The sequence below is a fragment of the Camelus ferus genome, chromosome 21 (genome assembly GCF_009834535.1).
Source record: "Camelus ferus isolate YT-003-E chromosome 21, BCGSAC_Cfer_1.0, whole genome shotgun sequence".
In the NCBI taxonomy this organism is placed as follows: Eukaryota; Metazoa; Chordata; class Mammalia; order Artiodactyla; family Camelidae; genus Camelus; species Camelus ferus.
In genome coordinates, this window is record NC_045716.1 from 8,740,485 (window position 1) to 8,766,572 (window position 26,088).

General features: G+C 35.8%; 1 protein-coding gene across 2 annotated transcripts in view; it reads right to left on the bottom strand.

Moving 5' to 3' along the window:
- The window catches only part of RABGAP1L (RAB GTPase activating protein 1 like), a 563,059-nt gene that overhangs the window by 415,956 nt on the left and 121,015 nt on the right, over positions 1-26,088 (bottom strand). For both annotated transcript variants that reach the window (XM_032463693.1, XM_032463694.1), the window contains exon 12: positions 5,848-5,941. In XM_032463693.1, the coding sequence (XP_032319584.1) occupies positions 5,848-5,941 (94 nt within the window). The remainder of the gene's footprint in view (positions 1-5,847; positions 5,942-26,088) is intronic.

The window sequence follows — 26,088 nt, forward strand, 5'->3', positions numbered from 1 at the left end:
TCAAGGGACATTTTTCCAATCATTTCACTGTTGACCACTTTGTTTCCCTTGGCTTCAATGACAAAGCATTCTCTTTTTCCTTCCTCAGAAACCCCACTGCTGATTGCTTCTCCCCTGTTAGCTTCTTAAGTGTTTTAAGCTCTCTCTCTCCACTCTCCCTCAGTGACCTAATTCTCTTCACTCTCGTCTCTGGACTTTACCACCCATGCCCATGTATTCTGAGCTCCAGAAATCAACATGCCCAAATTAGAACTCATATTCTTTCTCCCTAAACCTGGCTCTTTTACAGGATATCCTGTCTCAGTGTCTGTCACAATTCATCCAAATTAGAAACCTAGGAGTTATTGTTGACATTACTGTCTGCCACGTGATCCATTACTAATCCATCAAGAAGTCTAATGCATTTTATTTTTCTAATCTCTCCAAAATCCACACACCTGTAACACACTTCTATCTCCACTGCCACCAGTCCTAGTTACTGTACAACATCTGCAATGACCTGCTCATCCTACTATTTCCAACACTGCAAGCAAAATGAGGACAAACAGTTTAATTATATGTTATTTTGGCTCAAATTACTCTGTACAATGATTTATATAAGATTTTGAATCTGGAGTATCTCTTCCTACACATGCATACACACAAATTAAAGTTAATATTCAACAGTCTCTAACACACATTTCACCATATTATCCAACTCAACCAATGTTCAATGTTTCTAGCTGACCTTCAGCCATCTGTTTGGCCAGCCATAACAGAAAAAAATTCTTCTCCCCTCTCTTAAAAACCTAGACACTATTTATCTTTACAGACTGACACTTAAAAAGAGCTAGGTCATTCCTAACACTACATGATTACTAGCCTTATTTTACTGATTATTCTGGTAATGATACAGTATTTAAGAGATTCTAATGGATATTAAGCCAAATATATAGTATATATCTATAACCAGAGAGAATTCAAACTGTAGAAATAGAAATAATGTTAATAAAACAGAAATAATCCAAACTACATAAATAATCATTGTTTCAATATTTCTAACAAAAAATATAACTACATATGGCCACTGCTTTAATACAACACTAACTGCAGCTATCAGGAGATTTGGAAATAGGCAACTAGTATGACACATGCTGAATTCTGCACTAGGAACAAATATCTGATTATTCAAAAAGTCACACATAAACCAGGTGCATACTAAACATATAATAATTATGCAGTTTTTGATGAATGAATATAAAGTCCACAAGGGCAGGAATCTCTGCCTTTACTTATGTATCCCAAGCACCTAGAACAGTGCCTAACACATAAAAGGCATTGAATACATTTATGAAACTAAATTAATATGATCAACTACTAAGGCTAAGCAAAAGAAGAATGCTTTTTTAAAAGCAAACATTCTCATTGATTTTAATAGGATCATAAAGCTGCTATATATTCAGCTAGTTACCTTCAAAGAAGCATCTTTTCTTGAAACTATCTGGGCATGTAAGAACTTTTTCTATTTTTAAAGCTGTCCAGGAGAGCATTTCAAAGGGAAGGGATTATTTCTAACAAAAAAAAAAAAGAAGAAGAAGAAGAAGAGGAAGAAGAGGAAGAGGAGGAGGAGGAGGAGGAAGAGGAAGAGGAAGAAGGAGAAGAAGGAGAAGAAGAAAGAAGAAGAAAGAAGGAAGAAGGAAGAAGAAGAAGGAAGGAGGAAGAAGGAAGAAGGGAGGAAGGAAGAAGGGAGGAAGGAGGAAGGAGAAGGAGAGGAGGAGGAAGAGAAAGAAGAAGAAAGAAAAAAGAAAAGAATTCAAGAGATGAGAAGAAAAGCCACTGAATGACAGTGAGTGGTCACTGATGGAGGCAGGGCAACTCTGATAGAGGGGAGGTGGGAGCAGGTGGCTAGAAGATACGAGAATGCGAGCACAGCAACTTGACTGATTTTAAGTTTTTCTCTGAAAAGGGAATAGCTAGAACTGAAACTTAAAGATGGGGAACAGCAAGTAAAGGTGGGGATTTGTCCTTCCCCAGTAATGGTAAGACCTGATAGGTAACCCTAGGTCTTACTTTAAGTTAAACAAGCTACATTAAGAAGAGTTTCAAGAAAAGAGACAGATTAAAGGTCATTAGGAAGATCAAGAGCACTTTGTTTTGATTTACATTTTTGCCAGGTTTTTTTCATTAGTTGAAAAAGGACTACTATATTGATGTGAAAAGGAGGGAAGCTATGGCTGTTCATGCTTACTGATTCTAATCCTTCCTGTTTCCCCAGAGTTTAGTTCTAACAAGTCTTGTGTTATTTTTTACATGTCTGTGGCACTTTTTCCCTTTCCTGTGTGTGTGTGTGTGTATTTATTTATTTACTTACTTACTTACTTATTTATGGGGGGAGATAATTAGGTTTATTTGTTTATTTCTAGAGGCGGTACTGGGCATTGAACCCAGGACCCTGCGCATGACAAGCACACACTCTACCACTTGGGCTATACCTTTCCCCATTCCCCTGAGTTTAGATTTTGTTTTGTTTTCCTTATAGCTTGCTGATGCTCAGCTAGGCTGAGAGACCACAGATTAAGAATACATTTGCCTACTTTGATAATAAGTACAGCCATGAAGAATACAATCAAAATGCATATTCAATGCGTATCTATTTGCTGATAGTCGAATAAAAGAGAATGAATAGTCTGAAGACAGTTTTATTTATATATAACAAACCAATACTCAATATTTACCTCAGAGGTTTGCTTATTTCTTTTGGTCAGAAAAACTTCTGCCACAAAAGCTGACTTATATCTAAGTGTTCAGGGTCAGCACTGTGTTTTCCTAGTCTTTAAAAATCTCAACAACTTGGACATAATTTCAAAACCAGAAACAGTTATCCAGAAGTAATTTTGCCCAATTCCTTTAATTTCTTAAATAGCTTAATATGCAAGTCCATCAGCACTACCCTTCTGAATATATTCAACATATAAAAGAAATCTTGCTACCACTTTCAGTTTGGTTTTCCCAAGTCCTCCCATCACAAATGTTTCCTCAGTTCCTTTCTCCCTGCCCTGCGCCCTCTCCTTCTCTATTTCACTCACTTTTTTCACGTAGCTCTTTCAAGACGCCTTACCTCCAATCTTGCTTGAAGACCTCCATTACCGAATTTGTTACAGTCTGTTTTCTATCTTCTTTTCCATAGTATGCTTTTTTTTCTGATAATTTCAAATTAGTATTCGTTTTCCTTTATAGCTAATAGTATATTTCATTATCTGAATTCTTATTTTATCCATGTAAGTTTCACTTTATTTTAATACAGGGGTCTAGCTGTTTTGTAATAAGTTCAAAATAGTTTCACCTACATTTCATTCAAAAGTTCCTTGAGAACACAGGCTGTCTCCTCACTTAAAAGTGTCCCCAAAGCACAAAATGTATTGTTTTCCATTATAGGTGCTTTACCTAAATCAATCTCAGAAATATCTTCATGTAAGTACCTAGCTAGTATTCCTAAGGCCCCTTGAAAGGTTCTAAATCTAAAAAAGGTTAATGTTCAAAAAAGATATTCCAAGAGTAATTTTAAAATTTCTCAATCCTCATATAATAGGTATAAACTTTTCACAATTAGGCAAATTTTACCCTTTTCATATGAATTGTCATGACACAACCGCAATAATGAGCCAAATAAAATAGAAATACTTGTGAAAGGTCCAGCAAGCTTTCTAAAGGTCTAAAAATCAGTTATCTTAGTTCTTTAAAACAGTTCCTTCAGATTCTTTCACTGAGTTCCTTGAAGTCCACTACTAAACATATAAATTTAGAAAGATTGTATTTTATTTCTGAAAAATAAAGTACACTGAATTATAGCTGAGAAACCCTGTCAATTCTATCTCAGAATTGCTTCTCCATTTAAAGCCTCCTCTCCATACATAAGATAAGGCCTAGGAGTTTGGTATGGACCTCAGCAATCCACGCAATTATCTCCTAACTAGCTTCTCTACTCAGTTTCTTCCTACTCCAAAATTACCTTTCTAACAATAAAAAGCATCATAGAAATTTCACCTTTAAAATACTTGGTAGGGGTTCTCTTTCTTATGTTGATAACTACTGAAATTGGATGATGGGCATATGAAGATTTATTGGGTTTATTTTTTTTTTCCTACTTTTGTGTAGAAAACTTGAAAATTTCCATTGGTTCCTCAGTGCCTACAGAAGCATTTATCCATTATATCACAACTATCTGTTTAAATGTCTATATGCCTCTATAAGATGGCAAAATTAAGGGGTAGAAATTAACTCCTGTTTGTTCATCTTTAAATCAGCAGGTTCTAGAACAGTTCCTAAGAAAAAAGTAGATGATTCTTTTAAGATGGTTGAAAGAATCAGTTAATTGTCATTTTATAAAAAAGAAATATAACAAAATGGTTGAGAAATCTGAAACAACCTCAGTGTTTCGTTTATTCTGTTAAAGTGGCCTGCTATGAAGATACTTTCCCATCCTTCTTGACTATGAACCGCAAAGGCAGGCACTGTGTTGACCTATGCATCTCCTAGAGCCTAAGAAGATGCTTCATAAAAGTGTACTGAACCAAGTTATAAATCTCGCATTTTATAAACAGAGCAAAGATCTCAACTGGCTGTTTATTTGGTCATAAAAGTATTTTGTTTTCTCGTCCATACTGCCGTTCTCATGATCTCTCTTTAAACTCATTCTAGAAAGCCCGGCAAGGGTATCAATTTTCCTATGTATTCTCTTCCTTACTAAAACGTCTACCTGCTTCTATAAAAACTAATCCAGCAACCTACCTACATTATAGAAATGGCAGTCTGTCCAACTGGTTAAAATAAGCTCTGGCTCTGGAGCCAGACTGTCTGGATTCAAATCCTGCCTCTGTCATTTACTTGCTGCATGATCCTGGGGAAATTATTCACCGACCATGGGATCCTGAGCAAGTTACCTGTTTGCTGGCATTGTTTGCTGTGTACTTTTACACTAGCCACCTGATATAGCTGAGCCTCAGTTTTCTCGTCTATAAAATGAAGATAATAATCCTACCTCAAAGGGCTGTTGTGATGACAATTAATTAAGGTATCTGAAGTACCTGGCACAGAGTAAGTACACCTAAGTCAGCTGTCACTTTCGTAGCCATGCCTGCCTTTCCTCCTGCTATGATGAATTTTCTGTGCTCCTAAATACAACTCCTCCATTAGTCAACAAGACCATCTCTTACTGCCTATTCATCTACTTCTCTTATAACCATGTCTCCTTCCTCTGGCATTATCAAATTTTCTCTCTCTACTAGATCATTTCCAACAGCATTCAAACATGCTGTATTAGCCATCTTAATTTCTGGAATAAGCTCTCACCCCACATCCACTTCTTAATATGTCCCTTACTCTTATGATCCTTTTTCAGCAGAACTACTCTGAAGAGCTATCCATCCCTGCTGGTTACTTTTCCTCTTACACACGGTCCAATCAGGCTTTCACTGCTACCTCTCCATTGAGAGGTTCTTGTCAGAGTCACCAGGGACATTCAAACTGCTGGACTCAGTGAAATTCTCAGGCTTTCTCTGACTTGACCTATCAGCACTTGATTGCTCCCTAGACTTAGTTCACTTGATTTCTGTCTTGGTTCTCCTCTTTCTTATTGGTGGTGTTTTCTTAACTCCACACAGTCTTGCCTACTCAGCTTTCCAAGAGCCAAACGCTGGAGTGGTTGAGGGCTCAGCCCCTGGATGACTTCTCTATCTACATTCACTCCTTAAGTAAACTCAGTATTAACAGTAATATTAAGATATATAAACATATAGGTTTTGATTAATAAAACAAATTAACATCAACTATGTAAATATAAAATTTTCAATAAGAAAAATAAATTTTTACCATCTTCCTAGTAATTCTCCCCAAGAATATAGGATCTTCTCAGGACAATCCTTAGACACATCACCTGTTCCACTTGAGAGTTCATTGTCACTCTCTGCAGAAGAAACACAAAAACAACAAACATTATATTATATATAATACACATAGATATATATTAGTTACATATTATTACGTAAGAAACATGACTATGTGTCTAATAAAACAACCAAATAATACTTGTGCTTATATTATTACATTCATTGCAAAAATAACAGTATAAACTTCATTAATATATTTTATCTTTAGTGCCTAGATAAATATTTTCAAAGCATCAAGTTTTTATGACAATTCTTGTCAACCGTTTTTTTACACAGTATAAAACTGAAAATACCTATAAATAAGTATCTTTACCCAAAGGGAGCAAAATTTAAAATCTAATGGTAACACAATTAGAAATTCCTATATGGTGCATTACTCATCAAATCGACATAGTCAAATATTAATATTTTATTAATATTATAGTTATTAATATTAATATTTGGTGAGAAAAATAAGTACTAAAATCAAGAATCAGACATATATATCAATCTATGACACTGAGAAATATTTATATTATGATATAAACACAAAAAAACAGAAATCTACCTTTTTTTAAGTTCTTTTTAAAGATATATTGGTAAGTACAAGATATTTTTGACTAAGGAAAGATCAAACTGGCCTTTTAAAATGGCAACTCTGTAAAACATCCCAAAGTAATAGTTTTAGAAATAATAAAATAGGTTGAGTTAGTTTATAATCGTCAGTGAAAATGAGTAATTCTAAGCCCTGTAAATCTTGTAAAGTGGTAACAGAGTTGATACAGAAAAGAAACGTAATAGGCACAATTTATCCACATTATAACAAAGCCTTTGACACAGTACTACATAGAAAAAGGCTGGAGAAGTACTGACTGGATGAATGATAAAATAAGCTAGATAAGAATCTGTCTGGCTGATAGCAAGTACCAAGGTTTTATCGATGCTGTGACAGTATAATAGAGACTGGCATTAAGTGAATCCCACAGGGATCTGTGTTAAAACCAGTATTACTCAGCATGCTACAAATCCAATGATTCAAGCATAAACTAATTCATACCGGTGGATATATTCAACACCAAAAAAAGTGATAAAGGTTTATTTAGCCAGGTTGAAAGATTTGATCACGTCCACTTTATCACATGTTTAGTAAAATATAACCAAAATATAGGCACACACACAGACAAATGCTTCAACATCTTTAGGACAATATGAAATAAACAAGAAATATGAAAGCCATTTTTTCCAAAAAGTGAACATTATCCTGCATACCGAGATGAAGGTTAAGAGGATATACACTAATATCACTGCTCTAGAAATACCTCATATAAGCAACTCTATGAACTCTGTAACAAGTTCATCATGAAAATAATAGAAAGGAAAAAAATGTGCAGGATACTGTATATATGTATTTACATGCAATATAATGTGTATGTGCAGTCGAACTGTAATAATTCTACCTAATAAAAGTGAAAAAGAAGAAAATAATATTTATCAAAAAAATAAAATAATAGAAAGGAGAAATTCTTTTTAAGCTACAGCAAATGAAATATGACTAAGTTCTGAAGGACTAATGCAAAAAGAAACAACTAAAGTTTTAATATTAAAATATCCTAATGTAAACAATAATCCCTTATAATCCTTACAATTTTTCAATTAAATTGAGACACTTTTGAGAGTAACATGAAAATGAATAAAGGAAACCTCATTTAAAATGAAATCAGAAAGCCCTGAAAGAGGAGTTCTCAGGCACATATCACTCACTGCAGGTTACAGACCCCAGCAGGAAAAAAGATTTCCTCCTGATCCAGCAACGGCAAGCTGCCCAACATCGCCAGCAAATGAAAACCACCACAGCCCTCCCCAATTTCCTCCCTCCCTCTATAAAAGCAAAGCCTTCTCCTCTGTTCTCTGGACACACCTCTAGTTCACCATAGTTCACTTGTCTCAAATAGCAATTCTCCGCTATCCTCAAATAAACTCATTTTTCTGGTGAAATAATTGGACTTTTTTTTTAAGGTCAATAGGAAAAAGGGACACTACTAAAACTTACAGTTACACTGGAAAACAGGCTAATAGACTTACTCAGGCAAACAGGGACTACTGGTCACCCTTCTTATAAATTAGTACCAACTATGATATAAGTACTTAAAAATACAAATTGATATTCGATTAAGCAGGGTCCAAGATGATGCCATATTATACTCTATTTTGCAACACAGTAAATAATAATATGCCAAGGTTCCAAATTATTTGATGAAGTTGTGCATGCTAAATTGGAGACCAAAAGCTAAGGAACACTATGAAAAGAAAAAAGAAAAAAGGAAACAAATATTGATGCACATCATTAGTCATGATTATAATAAAAATCAGAAAGTACTATTAATACAGAGAATCTTTCAGATTATTAATTATTCTTATGGGGAAAGGATTCCCTAAGCATGAAACAAAACCAAGATGCCACAAGAAAAGGTAAGAAATCTGACAACCTATGAATTAAAAACCTCTATGAAGTAAGGTACAAAATATATTTTTAAAAAAAACAAGCAAAACAACTATTTTCAACATATGACGAAGCTATTTTATCTAATATACTAAAGTCTTACTAATCAATAAAATAAAGAACAATCCAACAGAAAATTGAGCCAAGGATATGAACCCAGTACAGGCCACAATATATAAAAATACAACTAGCCAATAAAGATATTAAATAAAACCCTATCTTGTTAATAATTTTTCAATGCAAATTAAAACAATGAAACATAGTCACCAATTTGACTATGCAGTATAAAGAACAATAATAAAGATTAATAACACCTAGGACTGATAAAATATGGGAAAACAGGCAAGAAGTTTGGGGTTTAGATAAGAGCAATCTTTTCAATTTATTAAGATTCTGAATTAATATATCATTTAACCCAGCAACTCCACTTCTAGAAATTTATTATCCAGAAATACATATGCCAAAGAGATACACGTGAAAGGATTTTCATTGTATCACTGCTTGTAATAAGAAATTAAAAACTATCATCATTAAAAGTTTTATTAACTAAATATAGTATATCCATTCAAAAGAACACTATCCAGTAGCTTAAAAGAATTGGGTAGATAATTATATGCTAATATTAAAACCATCCAAAATATATTGTTTTGTGATGAAAAGTAAGAAACAAGAGTAATGTACTATTTTATTTTAATGAATAATATTACTTATATGATTACAAAGACCTTTTAAAAACAGCTGTATGTATATACACAAATTATTAACAGCAATTATGTTCTGGCATCTAACAGTACCTTATCACATAGTAGGCACTCAATAAATATTCAGGGAATGCATCTTTCACTTGAAAGTTTTATATTTCTATAATTTTTTATCTTTTAAAATAATTGTGCATAACTAATAAGCATGGGGAAAGGATTTTTATCTTTTAAGTAATCCCTGTTACTATATAAAACAAAATCTATTTTATTATTATAAACTTCTACTAATATGTCATAAAATCATCAGTAATAACAACAATGTCTTATCTTCCTGACAATCTTCCAAGTTATTTTCCACTACAAAAAGGAAATCAGAACTGTAAACAACTAGATTGGCAAAGGAGAACCCCAAGGAGAAGGAAAGAAAATGAGCACACTGAAGTGGAACCAGTTCCCTGATGGACAATTAAGGCAGAAACGACAGCAAGTCAGGGGTCAAACGTCTGGATGAAAAATAGGACTTAGTCAAGGAAGATAAGAATCCCAGCCCTTTGCTGAATGTCTGCCTTTTTAACTTATATTCTAGGCACTATTCTAAGTTTTATAGGCATTAACTCACTTATCCTCTAAACAACCTAATAAGGTAGTCACTACTAGTTTGCCCATTTTATTTTTTTAATATATATATTTTTACTGAAATATAGGCAGTTTACAATGTGTCAATTTCTGGTGTACAGCACAATGCTTCAGTCATACATGAATACACACAGATTCATTTTCATATTCTTTTTCATCATAAGTTACACGATATTGAACATAGTTCCCTAGTTTGCCCATTTTAAAGATGAGAAAACTGTGGCACAGAAAAGTTATGTACTACTGAACATGAGTTTTTAAATCCTGGTAGACAGGCCGAAAGGGGGCTGAAGAATAGTAAAGTTTTTGTATACTAGATAAGACAGTTTCTAGGTAGGCTGAAAGAAATAAACCAAGAAATAAGACTGAAAAAAGACAGTGGAGACCAAAGTGCAGTAAAAAGTAGTGAGGAGGCTGACAAGTAAGATGTGACAAAGAAGAAAAGAAAAGAAACAATGGAACCATGCAGATACATAAAAGGGTAGCTAAAGGTTTTGAAAAAGCAACTGTATCCCATTTCACATAGAAAAAAGAGAGAGAGAATAAATGAAAGAAGGTTGGGATTCCTATTCTCCTTGGCTAAGTCCTACTTTCCCATCAAAATTCTGGTTAAGGGTTACCCTCTCCTGGCTAGGCTAAGTGCACCCCCCACCCCAGCACTTACCACACCACATTACAGCTGTCTGCTTTCCTCTACATCTTCTCCCATCAGACTCAGCTTCTTGGCAGTGAAAACTATTATTTCTATATTCCCAATGCCTACATTGGCCATAAGAATGTTACAAGTTTCCTAAATGAATAATCGGAAGAGAGGGGAGGAAAGAAAATCCATTTCAACTAGGGGGAAAAAAAAATGTATGCCTTGAAAATTAGTGACCTTTAGATTATCGGCATCTGTGTGCGGACATGGGTAAATGAGAACCAGGTCCGTTCAGTCATTTATAATGAATCCTGGAGCCAAACTGCCTGCATTTGAAACCCAGTCCCAACACTTACTAGCTGTGACCCTCCCTGGTCAAGTTACTTAACCTCTCTGTGTTTCAGTTGCCTATTTCTAAAATGGGAATAATAGTAGTATCCAAAAATAGAGTAGTTGTAGGAATTAAGCAAGTTACTCTATGCAAAACGTATACTAGAGTGCCTCGCAAAAGGCAAGAGCTATATAAATGTTAGCTATTAAAACCATCTTCATTCAACAAATATGAAAGCCTAAGATGTAGAATGCTGGGGTGGAAGCTGGAGTGCAAGGTTTGAGGAATGAATGAGTGGGAAGTAAAGACACCAAATGTAGATTTTTCTTTATCCAAAGTCATGAAATATGGGAGGTAAGAGAGTAACACAGCTAAAGGGAACTCTATTCAGGGTCAAGTCGAACATCACACTTCCTTTATCAACCCCCATTTCCCACAAAACTGGCCGGTTCTTCCCTTTGGACCCTATACAGGCTCCTACAATAACATCTAAAAGATTTCCATGAAAACATGCCAGTTTGCATTATTTGCTCATGCACTTAGTATCTATAACATTCATGTCTCTCTCTTAAAATCCAGGCTCTGTGAGAGCTGGGGCTATGTCTTATTTGTCTTTATGTATTAGCCCTTAGCTCACAGTAACACTCAATTGTGGAATAAATGGAAGGACTGGTTTGTTACTGCTTTAATTTTAGAATATGTTCATACATTTAAAGTAATTGGGAAAGGAAAACAATGGAGAGAGAAAGATGAGAAATCACCTGTAAAATTCCCTGCAAGACCTGAAGCGCCCAGGTTTGTGAGTGTTGCCTGGTGGGAATGACATTTCATATTTCAACGGCATATGAGGCTTTGGAGAAGTCTGAAGGTGTTCACAGAGTTAGCGGAGGCCACTTGTAGCTAATAGTTTCAACTTCCTCTATGAAGTTTAACTTTGGGCGAGGTCTGTGAAAGACTCTGCTTAACTTAGAGAGTACGATTTGGTAGAGAGTCCTCTAACATGCGTAACTTCAATTCCTTCTCATGAACATTTTCCTCATTGATTTCAATTTCCCTGCAGTTGCTGGTCTCCTTCAGAAAGTAGGACCACACAGAGCATTTTAGATATCATCGGACTCATACATAGGACTACTATTTTCTTTTAATCTAAACATCAGTGAAATGGAAATAATAGTTTCAATCAGATGGTGTTATAAAAATTATATGGAAATGCATGTGAGGTACTAAACACAGTGCTTGGCACACAGTAGTACTCAAGTGTTAGCTATCGCTTCTCCTATTAATTGTTACTGAGTCCTTAGGTTCCTGCCCAGCAGCACTTCAAAGTAACTGAAAAAGCATTCCAGGTTTGTTTTTTTCTTATTATCCACTGATTCCTAGCATGAGAGAGCAGAAACCAATTGTGCAACACCAAAAGAAAATACAATAGATGTAAATTATTAGATCAAACAAAACAAAAATGTATAATACTTCAATCAAAATAATTTAAAGAGGGTCTCAACTTCGGCCACTCCCTGCTTTGAAAAAATACTGTGTTTCTATTACGAATGTTTTTCCATCTTAATCATAAAAGGAAAAGTTCAGAACCAGTATCAACAGACATCATAAAAGGAAAAAATAATATAGGCACATACATATGCAATGCTTTTTTTTTTCAAATAAAGTTAAAAATAAGTTACATAAATTAGGAACAAGTGAGAACAAAAAAACTCATTCTTTTTTTCTTTCAACTGAAGAAAGATGGAAAGTAACACAGATTAAATGTGACTATGGAGGGTTTTTAGAGATTTTCCCCTTAATTTTATTCTTTCTTAAGTAACAAATGTTTGCTGAAAATAAAACAGGCAACCACAGGTTGCTATAAACTCTCTTCTAAACGCATTGGGGAGAAAAAAAAAAACAAAACTTTACTAATTGTGCAAAACCTATACAGGAACACAGGTCTGTGTAATGATACCTACCAATCTAGAACAGTACAACAGTGATTCATTTCGGTTACTTAATACTAAATAATGTCATTTTTGACAGCCAAACACTACAACTACATTCTTATGACTGTGAATATAATATAATCCCTCATTTTTCACATGACAGAGTCAGAATATTGCATGGTCTATATGGAAGCTGATATACAAATGTAAATCATCAAAGGAAAACAAAATATATTCCTTAATTTCTAAAATGCTGTAACATTTCCCACTGTCAAAAGAAGCTGATTTATTATAGAAAAAAGATTCAAGGTAGAGAAGCTCACAAATTGCATATTTCTTTCTGAATAAATCATCGTCACTGTCATTCTGAATCTAATTACAAGTTTCTAATTAATAATCCCTGTAGTTGCAAAGCATAAGTGATTAATAAAATGTATCATTAATCGTTGAAATCTGTCAAACATACTCAAGAGACCCAGGGCAGCCAATACACCTAACATGAAGGACAATTAACAACATTAAGCAAGCTGCTTTCTTAATCATAAGACTAGCAATTCGTGTGTGTGTGTGTGTGTGTGTGTGTTTCCTTTTTTTTTTTTTTTACCTTTTTCTGGAATATTGACTTAGAATTTATTTACATTTTGCATTTCAGGGTTTTTTTTTAAATACATTTTAACTTTCTGCCCATTTTCCCTTTTTTAAAATGGCTTTATTGAAGTATGACTGACATACAAAAAGCTGTAGATATTTAATGTATAAACTTGATGTGTTTGGACAGCGTAATATTGTCTTATAGCAAAAAAAAAACAAAAAACAAAAAAACCAATGTCCATTTGAATGTACTATCTATAACTTTTTTTCATAATAAAGAGGTGGTGAAGAAGGAAAGAACTATTTCACAGATTTTTAAAAAGAATGTAAAAGAATATTATATTAAAAATTATTTTAAAACATATCATTCAAAGGATGGCTTTTTAAAAGGCAGCCAATCAATCAGAGGGGAAAAAATTAAGGAAGGGTAACAGAGCAAAGAGGAGCAAGGGAAGAACTCATCAGGATACATGGAAAGGGAGCTCACTGACATCTACCGTGTGGCACAACATACACAACATACTCAAGAGTCCTCTGAGCAGAACACCCTCTTCAACCAAGAGTGCAACTCTGAGAGGGAAAACGCCCACAAAACCAGCCAAAGCAGCCCCATGAAATCAGGCAGTCAAGGAAGTAACAGTGAGATCAGTTCACTTCTGCATTTGGGTTTTTTATATTCCCCTCAGAGTCTGTATTTCTGAATATGAACACAGTTGAGTTACTGAGAAAATTACATAACTAGACATAGTAAAGACAGAGTAACATTCTCTTCTTCCATCTATTTATCTGTATGTACATGTATGTATAACGTGTATACCTGCACACACATGGATACACACACTGTGTATGTGGAAAGGAAGAAGAGGGAGGGAAAAGGAGAGACAGATGAATGTTTCCAAAAAAGGGGGGGGGGTAGTGGCAAGAGAATGTCAAATCTGGAGGAAAGGGTTCTCTTTAAAGGAAAGCATATTATATAATGAAGAGACTGCCAAGTATAAAACACAATGGAGAGGGGGGCAGAAATTGCCAAAATAGATCAGTCTTTAATACAGACTGTCTCTTACACATAGGACTTTAAAATTCAAAAGTGGCAGCAAAAGTATTTGTGAAAACAACAGAAAATAGTACAGTTTTGAGAAAAACTCAAGTGCCATTTTGGTGGGCCTGTCAAGCATTCTCTGAATGGTCCTATGACAATACATCTCTCTATAATGGTCTGAATCCTTGCCTGCCTGCTTTTCTAGACTAACTTAAGAAAGAGACTGTGTTCCAGTCGTCACTGTATTCCTCCCTACCAAAATACCTGGCAGTTGGTAAACATTCAACAAGTGTTTGATGAATAAAATAAGAAACACAGTATTTTCAGAATCTACATATCACCTGCTTACACGCTATCTCCATTTGGATATAATAAAATCTAACAAGATTTTAAAATAAAACTCTTACTTTTCTTCCCACACCTGTTCCTTATTCCCCACCTCACTATTTCCATAAATGACAGCAATATCTATCCAGCTGCTCATCTGAAAATCCACACATTATTCTGGAAATCTTTTGTCCTCAACACTTATTCATTACCCAACCCTGCTGACTCCACCTCTAAAATGTTATCTCAAATCTACCTACTTTTCTCCCTCTCCAAATACAACTTTAATCCAAGCCTCCAACATTTTGGCAGAGTATTCCAGATGGTCTCCCTGATTCCATCCCTGCTCCACTGAATGCCGCTCTCCATGGATGAAGCTTGTGTGGTATTTTTAAATCATGTATCAAATCTTTGTCTCTTTCTAGCTTAGAATCCTTCAAAGGCTTCAAAAAGAAAAGAAAGAAAAGCTCCTCACTGTGGCTTGCAGGAACTTACATGATGCCCCTGACTACCTGTTCACAGAGCTCACACTACACCCTTGCACGCCCTCCCCCGCCCTTCTGTCCTCCTTCCTCTTCTTCAAACACACCAGGCACACTTTCATCTTTGAGCCTCTGTACTAACTGTTCCCCCTCCTGAAATATTCTTTCTCCATCTTCCAATGGCTGGCTTCGTCTTGCCACTCAGATCTCAGTTTAGATGCCACCTTTTCAGAGAAATTTTTTGTCGAACACCCAATCTACATTAGCTACCCAGACAAACCAAGTATTATTAGTTCTTGATATTTTTCTTTATGTATCATCTGTCATTTCTCCCCCAATCAAAAGCAGAGAAAATTTATCTTATTATGTCAGAGGCCTTCAAAGATCGCCCCCAGGTTCAATGATTTAATAGGAGAACTCACAGAACACAGCATCAAGTTGTACTTACAACTTATGATGTATTACAGTGAATGAATGCAAAGCAAAATCAGCAAAGGGAAAAGGCACACAGGATGAAGTCCGGAGGACACCAGGCACAAACTTCCAAGAGTCCTCTCCCAGGGGAGTCTTCTGCCAAAGGACACACTTAACTCCTCCAGCAATGAGTCGTGACAGCACATGTGAAATGTTACCCACCAGGAAAGCTCATCAGAGACTCTGTGCCCAAGATTTTCACTGGGGCTGGTCATGTAAGTACCCCTGCCTGAAATTCCAGGCTCCAGAAGAAAAGCACATATTCAGCATAAACCATATTGTTTGTACTAATAGTTCAGGCACAGTGAGCCACTCTACCCAGTTAGGGAATGTGGGAACCCTCCTGAAATCAAAGTTTACCAATACCAGCCAAGGGCCAACCTTCCAAGCAGGCTCTTCTAAGGACCGCAGTCTGACGCCTGCCACGTTAACTCTTTTCTACACACTTATTCACCCCTGTATCACCTATGTTAACTTCCATCAACAGATTTTAAAAACAAAAATATGTTGTCCTAGTCTGAAATTAACATTTCAAAGAGATTTCCATTCATCAAATATTTACTTAACACTTGCCACATGCTAGACAATGGGAACTCCAAAAAGAATAAAATACCATCTGCCCCTTAGGAACTCACACTCTAGAAGGTGAGAGAAATGAATTTAAAAGACCGTATTTATAACAAAGTATTTTAAGAATTATTATAGTGGTGTGTTCCAAGTGCTACTAGAGCAAGATGGTAGAAAGACTAACACTGCCTCAGTGTGTAAGAAAGAAAACTTCCAGAAAAAATTGAGAGACAGAAGAAACAGCCTACTTTATCTAGAAATAGTCAAGGAAGATTATCTGAAGAGGTAACACCTGAGCCGTGAGCTGAGCCCTACACGATGAGGAAAAGGCAGTCAGTAGTTCTGATGGAAGCACCTTCCAAACAAAAAACAACACATGCAATCACACTGAGAAAGATCCATTAGCGGGGAAGCTCGTATATACCTAGCATATAGTAGACATTTGATAAATGGCAGCTATATTATATATACACATAATATATACTATAATATTATGTCCTCTTCATGTATTAAGAAATTGACGATTTAAGAGATTAAACGTATGAAGTCCATAACACTGGTACATGTGTGTCTTATTTATATCTACCTTATTCATTTACCAAAAAAAGATTTGAGCCAGAAGTTAAAAATAGTACAAGTAAAATGAAGCAAAAATCAATTAATTCTTCATTCATTCAAATATATACTAAGTACTACATGGCCAAACCTAAAAAGGTAAAACAGACATGCTTCCTAACTTTGAGGAATTTATGTTGTAGTAGGAAAAAAAGGAAATGGGTAGAGACACACGAAGCAGAGCAGAATACATGCTGTAATAGAAACAGGAACAGAAAAGGCCAGTGGCTGGAGTGGGGAAGGAAAGATGCCTCAGATCAGAACACCTAAACTAAAGCAACATACATTAGGTAAATGAAAAACTCTAAGCCTTAACCTGCTCCAAAAACAAGGCAAAGAAGGGGGAAAATGAAGAGTTACAACCACAACCCTTACTGTTAAAAAAAAAAAAAAATCATTAAGAAAGTTAACTTTTCCCAAGCTGTGTGAACAATTTATCTCCCAAATCTTTTATATAAAATACCGTGAATATTAAATCACGTCTAAGAAGATTTTTTTTGGTGTTTTTTTGGGAGGGTAGTATTAGGTTTATTTGTTTATTTATTTTAACAGATACTGGTGATTAAACCCAGGACCTCGTGCATGCTAGACATGTACTCTACCTCTGAGCTATACCCTCCCCCTGCAAGAAGACATTTTTAACATAACTGTAGAAATATCTCTTATACCAACCTTTGATTAAAGCAGAAAATTAGCATGACATAAAAGGCCCTCCATTACCCAGTCTCTGTATTCTCTCTAATCTCATTTCCTAACATTTCCCACCCTTACAGGTGAACTATACATCTTTTACTGCACACATAATGCTGTTTCCCATCACTGAAAGTCTCCCTTTGCCTAGAAGGCCTCCCTTACCATGGCATCCAGATATTTCTAGTTTGATAATATTCATTAATCAAGAGTGAGCTCAGAGGCATAATTTCCAAGAAGTCTTCCGAGAATTTTGGGGCCAAACTAAGTTCCTTTTAGTCAACTTACATTATACCCTGTTCTCATCTTATTAAAGTTGGCCCTCATCATCTGAGCGTTCTGCATCCTTGAATTCAAACAATCACGTATCATCGGAAGGAACCTGAGCATCCAAGGATACTGGTATTCACAGAGAGTCCTGTAACTAATCCCCCACAGATATCCAGGAATGGCTCTACTGAATTTACTATATTTTACTAAAATTATCTATTTATGGGTCTTTTTCTTCAATGAGACTTTAAGCTCCTCAAGCATAAGAGTCATGTCTTATTTTTGTGTCCACAGCACTTAGCAGAGAAGTGGGTGCTCACTAAACATTTATTAAACTTTAACAATCTGTTATTTGATAGACTCTACTAAATAACAAATCTGAGTAACAGATGGCTTTCTAATGATCTGAACTGATACAGAAACCATACCTGAAAAGCTTAGAAGGATAAATCATTAATGTTTCCTTTAGAAGGAACATACTGAGTATCAATCACCTACATTTTTCACAGTCTATAGAACAGACTCTTTAAAACCGAGATCATAGCAAGTGCCAAACGTGCCTGTGGTGAATAACAGAAGATCCAGTTGCTCTGTACACTTCTAAGGTGAATGAGTGGCAAAAATGGAACTGCACCACAGAAGTCAAAGAGACTTCCATGCATTCCCACTTAGACTGAGGACCACTAAATCTCAGCACAGGTGATCTTCTATAACCGTTGGCCCTCAATTCTTTCTACCTCTACATCATTCACATATGTAGCCCATTCTAATCAATGCTGTTTTTCGATGCACAGTGAATTGTCAACTCAGGACATACACATCTGAAGTAACAAGGCACTCCCATATGTTGAGAATTACTGTTCTACATGTATCATTTCAATCTGAAAACATCACATAGGATCTGACATATTAATCTTTTATGAGTATACTTATAACTTATAATACATTTCTTTCCATTTAAAAAAAAGTGATAAAGGCCAACTAGTCTACTTAGGCAAAATATCATCCTCTTTTCAAGAAAATTAGTGAGAATGAAACTCAAGATTTCTTAAATTATGGAGTTTTAATCCCTTAACTGGATAACATGACACTAATTATTGAACACAAATCTTACTTTGAAAATGATCATAGGTGCAAAGTCTTCAAGAGGTATCCAAATTCTAACTACTGGAGTTCAACTTAACCTTTCTCTGAGTATCTGTACCTCTAATATCTTGCATTTGTTTTACACATGTCTTCTTCCATCTCTAGACTGTAAGCTCCTTGAAGATAGGAACTGATCTTAAGCATTTAATACAGCATGTAATATATGTCTTGCACATAACAGGCTCTAAATATAACCAAACATAAGAAGGATCAAAGAACAGAATCTGGAAAGGAAAGGTAAGTAGGACAGAGCAAAGCTTGGGAATGGTACAAGCAAGGAAGAGAAAACTAATACTAGAGAGTCATAAAAGTTATATGGAGAAAGATGATTACAAAGACTATTAAGCAGGTTACAGCTGGGCAATTCTGAAGAGACATAAAAAATCTAATACCTTTATTTCTCTGATATAAAACGTGTTTGTGGTTTTTTGTACAAAGAGAAAGGACAAATTAAAGCTCTAATTATCTAAAACCAAACTTCTGTTTTATTTTTCAAATACCACTCAAAAAAATTTTAATGTGCTCAAATGGGTACCACTTAGACCTTTTATTGAATAATTTGCCTGTCTCTATTTACAGTATGATAAAAACACTCCCAGTACTGTGTTATGTAGACCTACTGCTGACACACATTTTACAAATATTTACTCCAGCCCAAATAGTAAATCTGGTGTATGTTTAGCACTAAATTTTCAGAGAGCTCTGTTTCTTTCTGTAGTTATAAGAGATCTGAGTCACTCAATTCCCAACGCCATATTCAAATCTAGAACGTCATATCCCCCTGGTGTAACAAGAGTCACGATTTCTCCAACTGAAAAATTAAGCTCTTTCCTTCTAGATAGTAACCGCTGCTAAAGGGAATGGCATATGAAATACTTTCATAATCTTTCCACAAATAGTAAATAAGCACTCAGTCTTGCTTCAGCTAAAGGAGTTAACCGTTTACAGAATGCAATTATAAAGTAATCAGGAGCCTTGTTTCTGGTCCTTATACTGTCACTTAATCAGAGGATCTCAATTTCCAGAACTATAAATGAGATAGCTCAGTATAATTAAATTCAAATAACATTTATTAAGTACATACTGTGTGCAAATACATAATGCCTAAGTTGTTACCAACCTTCACCATTTAAATATTTTAATGATTTGAGGTTATCAAAATTGTCCTGATTTAAATAGATTATATAAAGAGAACCCAATAACTAGCACCCTCCTCCTCAGGGCCTCCTCAGACACCTACCTCCCCAACCCCTGCCCAAAGACAGGCACTTGGGAGTCACAGTGGCTCTCAGCAATTTCTGACTTCAACCAAAACCCCAGCATGATGCTGATACCTGAAATGAGGGCTTAACCTCCCTAAAAATCAATTCTTCTGGGCTAAAAAAAAAGGATAAAATACCACCTTATAGGGCTGGTGTGAAAATTAAACAGATAATTCACATAGCTTTCCATATATAATTTTCATTATTATTAATAAAGGGAATTCCACTTCAGGAGAGGGCAAGCAGTAGGCGACTCTAAGGTCTCTTCTAATTCGACAATTCACTGAAAATATGCAGCTGTACCACCATCACCAGGATGTACAAATGATCACGCCACGGTGGTCAGTACAGTCTTTTAGTTTGAATCTTAATCACTAAGTTGGCAGCAAAAGGGGGTGAGGTGGCCACACAAGTGCTCCTAGACACAAGGTCTCTGAAGTGGGCTTTGCGTAACTACAGACCATTTACTCTGGAAATAAAAGGCTAGAGAGGGTCAGTTAACCCAGCACTGAGCCTCTGAGGATGGCAATTAAAGGCAGGTATGAAATCACTCACCTTCTCCACCATTCCTCCAAAATCGGTCATTTTCTATTTCCAGGACCAGGACCCTAGTTCATGATTTATCTCCTCAAATTAGATGTACATATCATACATTCTTCACTGTTCTTAACTGCATTTTACACACCTTACTACCAGCTTAACCTTCCTAACTCAAATCTTTGCTCATGCCATGCTGAGCTCAAAAATCCCTCTAAGATTCTCCACTGCTTCACACAAAGTCTACGCTGGTCAGAGTTTCTAGTGAGTTTCTCCAAGGCCAGCTCTCCACTGGCTTCTCCAACCTGACATTCACCTTCTCACAGGCATAGACTCTGCACCCATTGAATTCATTCTGTTTTCACTAATGTCAAAATGCTATACTTCCTACTTCCTACTCTTCTAAATCCCACTAACTCTTTCAAATGTTCCCTGTCTTAGTTCACTTAAAAGTGAATGAAAGCTAGCATTCACTGGTGACCCACTGGGTGGAACCCTTTGATAGGCTCACAAAGATGAATAAGGATCTGAGCATCTCAGAAGGAATTTACAGTTGAGTAGGGGAGAGAAGACACACGTTAACTATAACTTAATATGGAATATCATAAATGATGCTAAAGATGGTGAGTAAAATTACAGTGGAATTCTGTAGTCAGGGAACAAGAGATCACTTCTGACTGGGGATAAGGATGGTGAGAAAAGCATCATTTAAACTGATACAGTTGAACCCTGGTATCAGTAGGCAGAGATGGTAGGGCTCCACAAGTAATGGAAACAGCTCAAGAAAAGACATTAGACACCCACAGCAATCAGTGCTCTTAAAATTCATTTGGCAATTCATCACATACTGTTTTAAAGAGTTGTTTAGATAATTTTTCGGTTAGCTAATACTGCATACATTTACATCTTTTAATGGTCCTAGTCCAACAGGAGAAATGAGATATAAACTAGTAAATTAAGGGAAGTAACAGTAAGTATCTTGCCTGGTTATGGTGACAAGTGAGATAACGTGTGCAAAGTGGCTGTTATATAACAGACGCTTGGAAAAATGACAGTTCCTTTCATTTTTGTTACAAAACTCTTTAATACAGGCAGTTCTAAGATGGTCCCTAAGATTCATGCCTCCTGGTATACACACCCTGTATAATGCTCACCCTTGAGTGTGGGTGAGGCACGAACATGGTGAATGACACTGCTGTGATCACGTATTACATGGCAAAGGTGATGGGATTCTGCTGATATAAAGTCCCTAACCAGTCAGGCCTTAAGTTAATCAAAGGCAGGCTATCCCAGATGGGCCTGGCTTAACCAGGCAAACCCTTAAAGAGCGCTTGGGTCTTCCATTAGAGAAATTCTCCTGCTGGCCTTGAAGCAAGCCCCAGTAAGTGCTACAACTGCAAGGGAATGAATTCTGTGAGTTTTGACGAGAACTCCAAGGCTTAGATGAGACCAAAACTGCGGCTTCATGAGGCCATGTAGAGAGGATCCAGCTAAGCCATGCCCACATTCATTATTAATCCATTGAAATTATGAGATAATAAATGTGTATAAAGATGCTAATATTTTTCGTAACTTCTTATAGAGTAATAGAAAACTAATTAATACACTCTCCCCCTCTGCTTCCTCTCAAACACCTTCCCTTATCCAATGTTTTTTTAATCATTTTAATTTGTTGAAACAGATAATGTACAAATGCAAGAACGAAACAATATTATAAAGTCCTTTCTTCCCTCTCACTCTCTCTCTCATATATGCACACATCCCAATTTTATTAATATAGGAAGTATCTAGTTGGAAAATAAAACAGTATCTAGCATGCCAAAATTATTTTATTGGAACATATTTCCTCATCTGTAAAAGGGATATAATAATAGTATTTATATGAGAATTAAATGAATTAATATCAGTAGGCAATTTAAATCCTTGCTACTCAAAGTGTGATGTAACCAAAAGCAATGGCATCTGGTAGAAATTTTATTTTTTGTTTTTTTTTAATAAGGCTTCATTTTAACAAGATCTCCAGGTAATGCATGTGCACATTTTGAGAAGCACTTCTTTAATCAGAACTTGTCACACGTAACTCCAATATGATCATTATATTTCCTTTAAAAAATTCATTTCCTTTTTATATCCTCTGTCTTCATTTAAATACAAAGAAATTTCATTTGCAAACTGATTTACATGGTAAAAGCTGCTTGTGACTGTCTTTTCTCTAATCAGACTATGAGTTAAGAAATTAAAAGGAAATAAACCTCTAGCTGAGTTTTAGACTACTTTGCTCTCTAGTTATGAGTTGGAACTAGTATTAGACAGCTAACAGTCACTCAGATCAAGAGGAAACTTTTTTAGACAGCATTTAGCAAATACAAACACAAAAACAAAAATGCAGATTATACTAAACATAAAAAGCATAACCAAGTGTGAAGTTTGCTTAAATTACTGTAAATCTCATCTTTTACAAATACTTGAACATGTGTTTTAAAAGAAATCACACAGTATTTGCCATCAGTTATCTTCCTGTAACTCACTATCTATGTCACAAGTAACTAAACACAAGTCTGAGGTCAACAAACATAAAACCAGGCTGAAGTTCAAATGAAGCAATACCAAGTACACCTCAAGTTTCAAAAGCAGGGGCAATTCAGAACATGTGGGAGTATACAAAGGTGACAAGGTAATTCAAAAATAATCCCTATAATGTCACAGCGATGGACTTAACTTTCTGCTAAGATTCCTTGCATTCAAATTAATACCCTTTAACACACTTCATTTTTTGAACAGCATTTGAAAAATATGCAAAGACACCTTAATTCATTTTACTTTAGATCTTTCCCAGGAAATTAAGAGCAATTTTAGTCCTTTTAAATCTGCATCCCTTTTTAGTTAAATTACAGGCTAAGGTAAGACAATTTAGAGTGACTTGAACTTCCACTTTTGCTTTGACAGGCAAATTGCTGAAAATAATTAAATAAAAGAATACTCCAGTTTCCCCAGCAGGAAAACATTTCTATGCCACCTCCAGCTCTAACTTTTGATATTTGCGTTGACAGAAATGTCAATTACAGACCTAATAATAAAGTGTATTGAAAATGTATGAAACGTCTGATCTATAAAAGAAAAGAAACCATTCCTACTCTGTGATTTTTGTAGCTTTTTTAATATAGGTAATGGCTAATAGATTTTCAAAAGACAAGGTAACATCTCAAACAGTGAAAAATTGTTAAGAACAGAAGCGAAAGAAATTTAGGGAAAAGCAAAAATCTGATGCCTTACTCTTATTCAGACCATATACATGAGAATGAGAAATTGAAATCTTCATTTTTTCATATTTTCAAGTACAATTTCAGAAATATTATCTGTTTTTCTCTTTCAAGTTTTTTTTTAAATTTTTTTTTGGGGGGGAGGAAGGAATTTATTTTATCTATTTAATTTTAGTGGAGGTACTGGGGATTGAATCCAGGACCTCATGCAAGCTAAGTACGCACTCTATCACTTGAGCTACACCCTTCCCCACCCACAGGTCTTTCTTAATATAAAAATCATTTTGAGGCACTGAAAGAGGAAAAATATTTATTTATTATTATAATTTTATTATAAATACAATTATTATTTATTATTTGTTCATCCATTTATTATTATTCTGCTTACTGAGTATGCAAAAATCTCATTGAGAAGGTAGTATCTGAAAAAAGATTAGAAAGAGGGGAGGGAGAGAACCATGTGGCATTATCTAGGAAAAAAGGAGTTCCAGCCAAAACAGCCCAGAGGCAGAGTACTCCTGGTGTGTCTAAAGAATAGCAAGAGGACAAGTGTGGAAATCTGTGGGGCACAGAATGACAGGAAATGAGGTCAGCAAGGTTAAAATCAGAGAGCAAAATCACGTATGGCCTTCTAAACCATGGTAAAGGCCTCTGGCTGAATGAAATGAAAAGCCAATGGAGAACTTTTAGAAGAGAAGTAATGTGATCTGACAAATTTCAAAAAGATGAGTACAGCTGATGTGTGGAATACAGTCCAGCGGGGTGGGGACAAGGGTGGAAGGCAGGAGATCAGTTAGGAGGTGTTACAATAAGCCAGTACAAGAAATGACAGGGCCAGAGAGAGGTCAGATTCTGGATTCTGAGATTTGGAGCCCAGGAGTTGCCCTTTACCAACAAGGTAAGACTAAAGGCCTGGTTGTGGGAGAATCGGCCTTCAGCCGCTTACTCCACCTGGAATACAGATTCTCTCCACAGAACAGAAGAGAGAAAAGCAAACTCATTAAGGAGACAAAATTCTGAAAACACGCCCCCATCATACACATGCATGGTCTCACATCCACATGGATCTGTGACTAGTTGGGGCCCTCTCTTCTGTTTCCTGAGCATGTGCACAGCCTTGCACATGTACTCAGCCTTCCAGACCAACAGTGATAGGAAGAACCTTATGAAGACCTACTCATTCCTCACATCTCATTACAATTTGGCCAATCTGTGGCTTTTCCCAAAAAGAATTACAACCCCATGCTACTGGCAACATTGGCCTTCCCATTCTTTTGCCACAAAAATCACTATTGTTTCCAACAAAATCCAGAAATATGGGGGCTTTCTATGGTTGCTCTAAATCAAGTGAGACCCCTCAGGCAATGAAAGGAAAGTTACTAATTTTCACGGCTTGCCCTACCCTAGCAAAATCACCACAATAAGCCAGTGGGAATGAGGAGAATGCGGAGCAGCATGAAGGGTGAAAAACCACAGACTGTTCTCACCCAAGGTTCAGTAGTTTTGCTTAAATGCTTCTCAGTTTTGTATATAATTTGGTCACTTTCTCAAATCCTTAACTGGCTGATTTTTGACAATTTTATTAACTTTTATCATTGCTTTTTTGATAAATAGATTTGCCAAGCTCCTCAATCAAGCCATTCTGCATTAAATGCATTTTAAATATAATTTGCCTGAGCAACCTACTAAAAAAAAAGTCACAGAAAATATTTTTAAACATTTCTAAGTATAGAAGCTCCCAGTATGCTAAAATCACTATTTTCTTTTGGCTGTTAACATGCCTTTGTTGAAGAGCTTACTCATGTGGATTTAAGTAGAAAAAGCCTCTAAGCAGAGTAAACAGCATTTACAAAGACACAGAAGCACCTCGGGGAACTGTATGGTTTACTGTTGGGTGGGTAACTCTATTTTTAGCTCTCTCTTTCCAGCTACAGATGAGTTCAAATCTCCTACGTCCTTAAAATGCCCTTTGCTGGCCAGGTGCAATCCACTACAATGAGGCATTTACCCCATCTTTATTAAAATTACCCTCATAGAGAGGTTCATAATCTCTCAAAGTTACCAAATCCAAGTAACAATCTTTGGTCCTTATTATACTGAACCTCCCTGTTCCATTTGTCAATACTGCACATCACTCCCTCTGTTCAAATCTCAACTCCTTAGTCTATTACTACATTGTCTCAGGT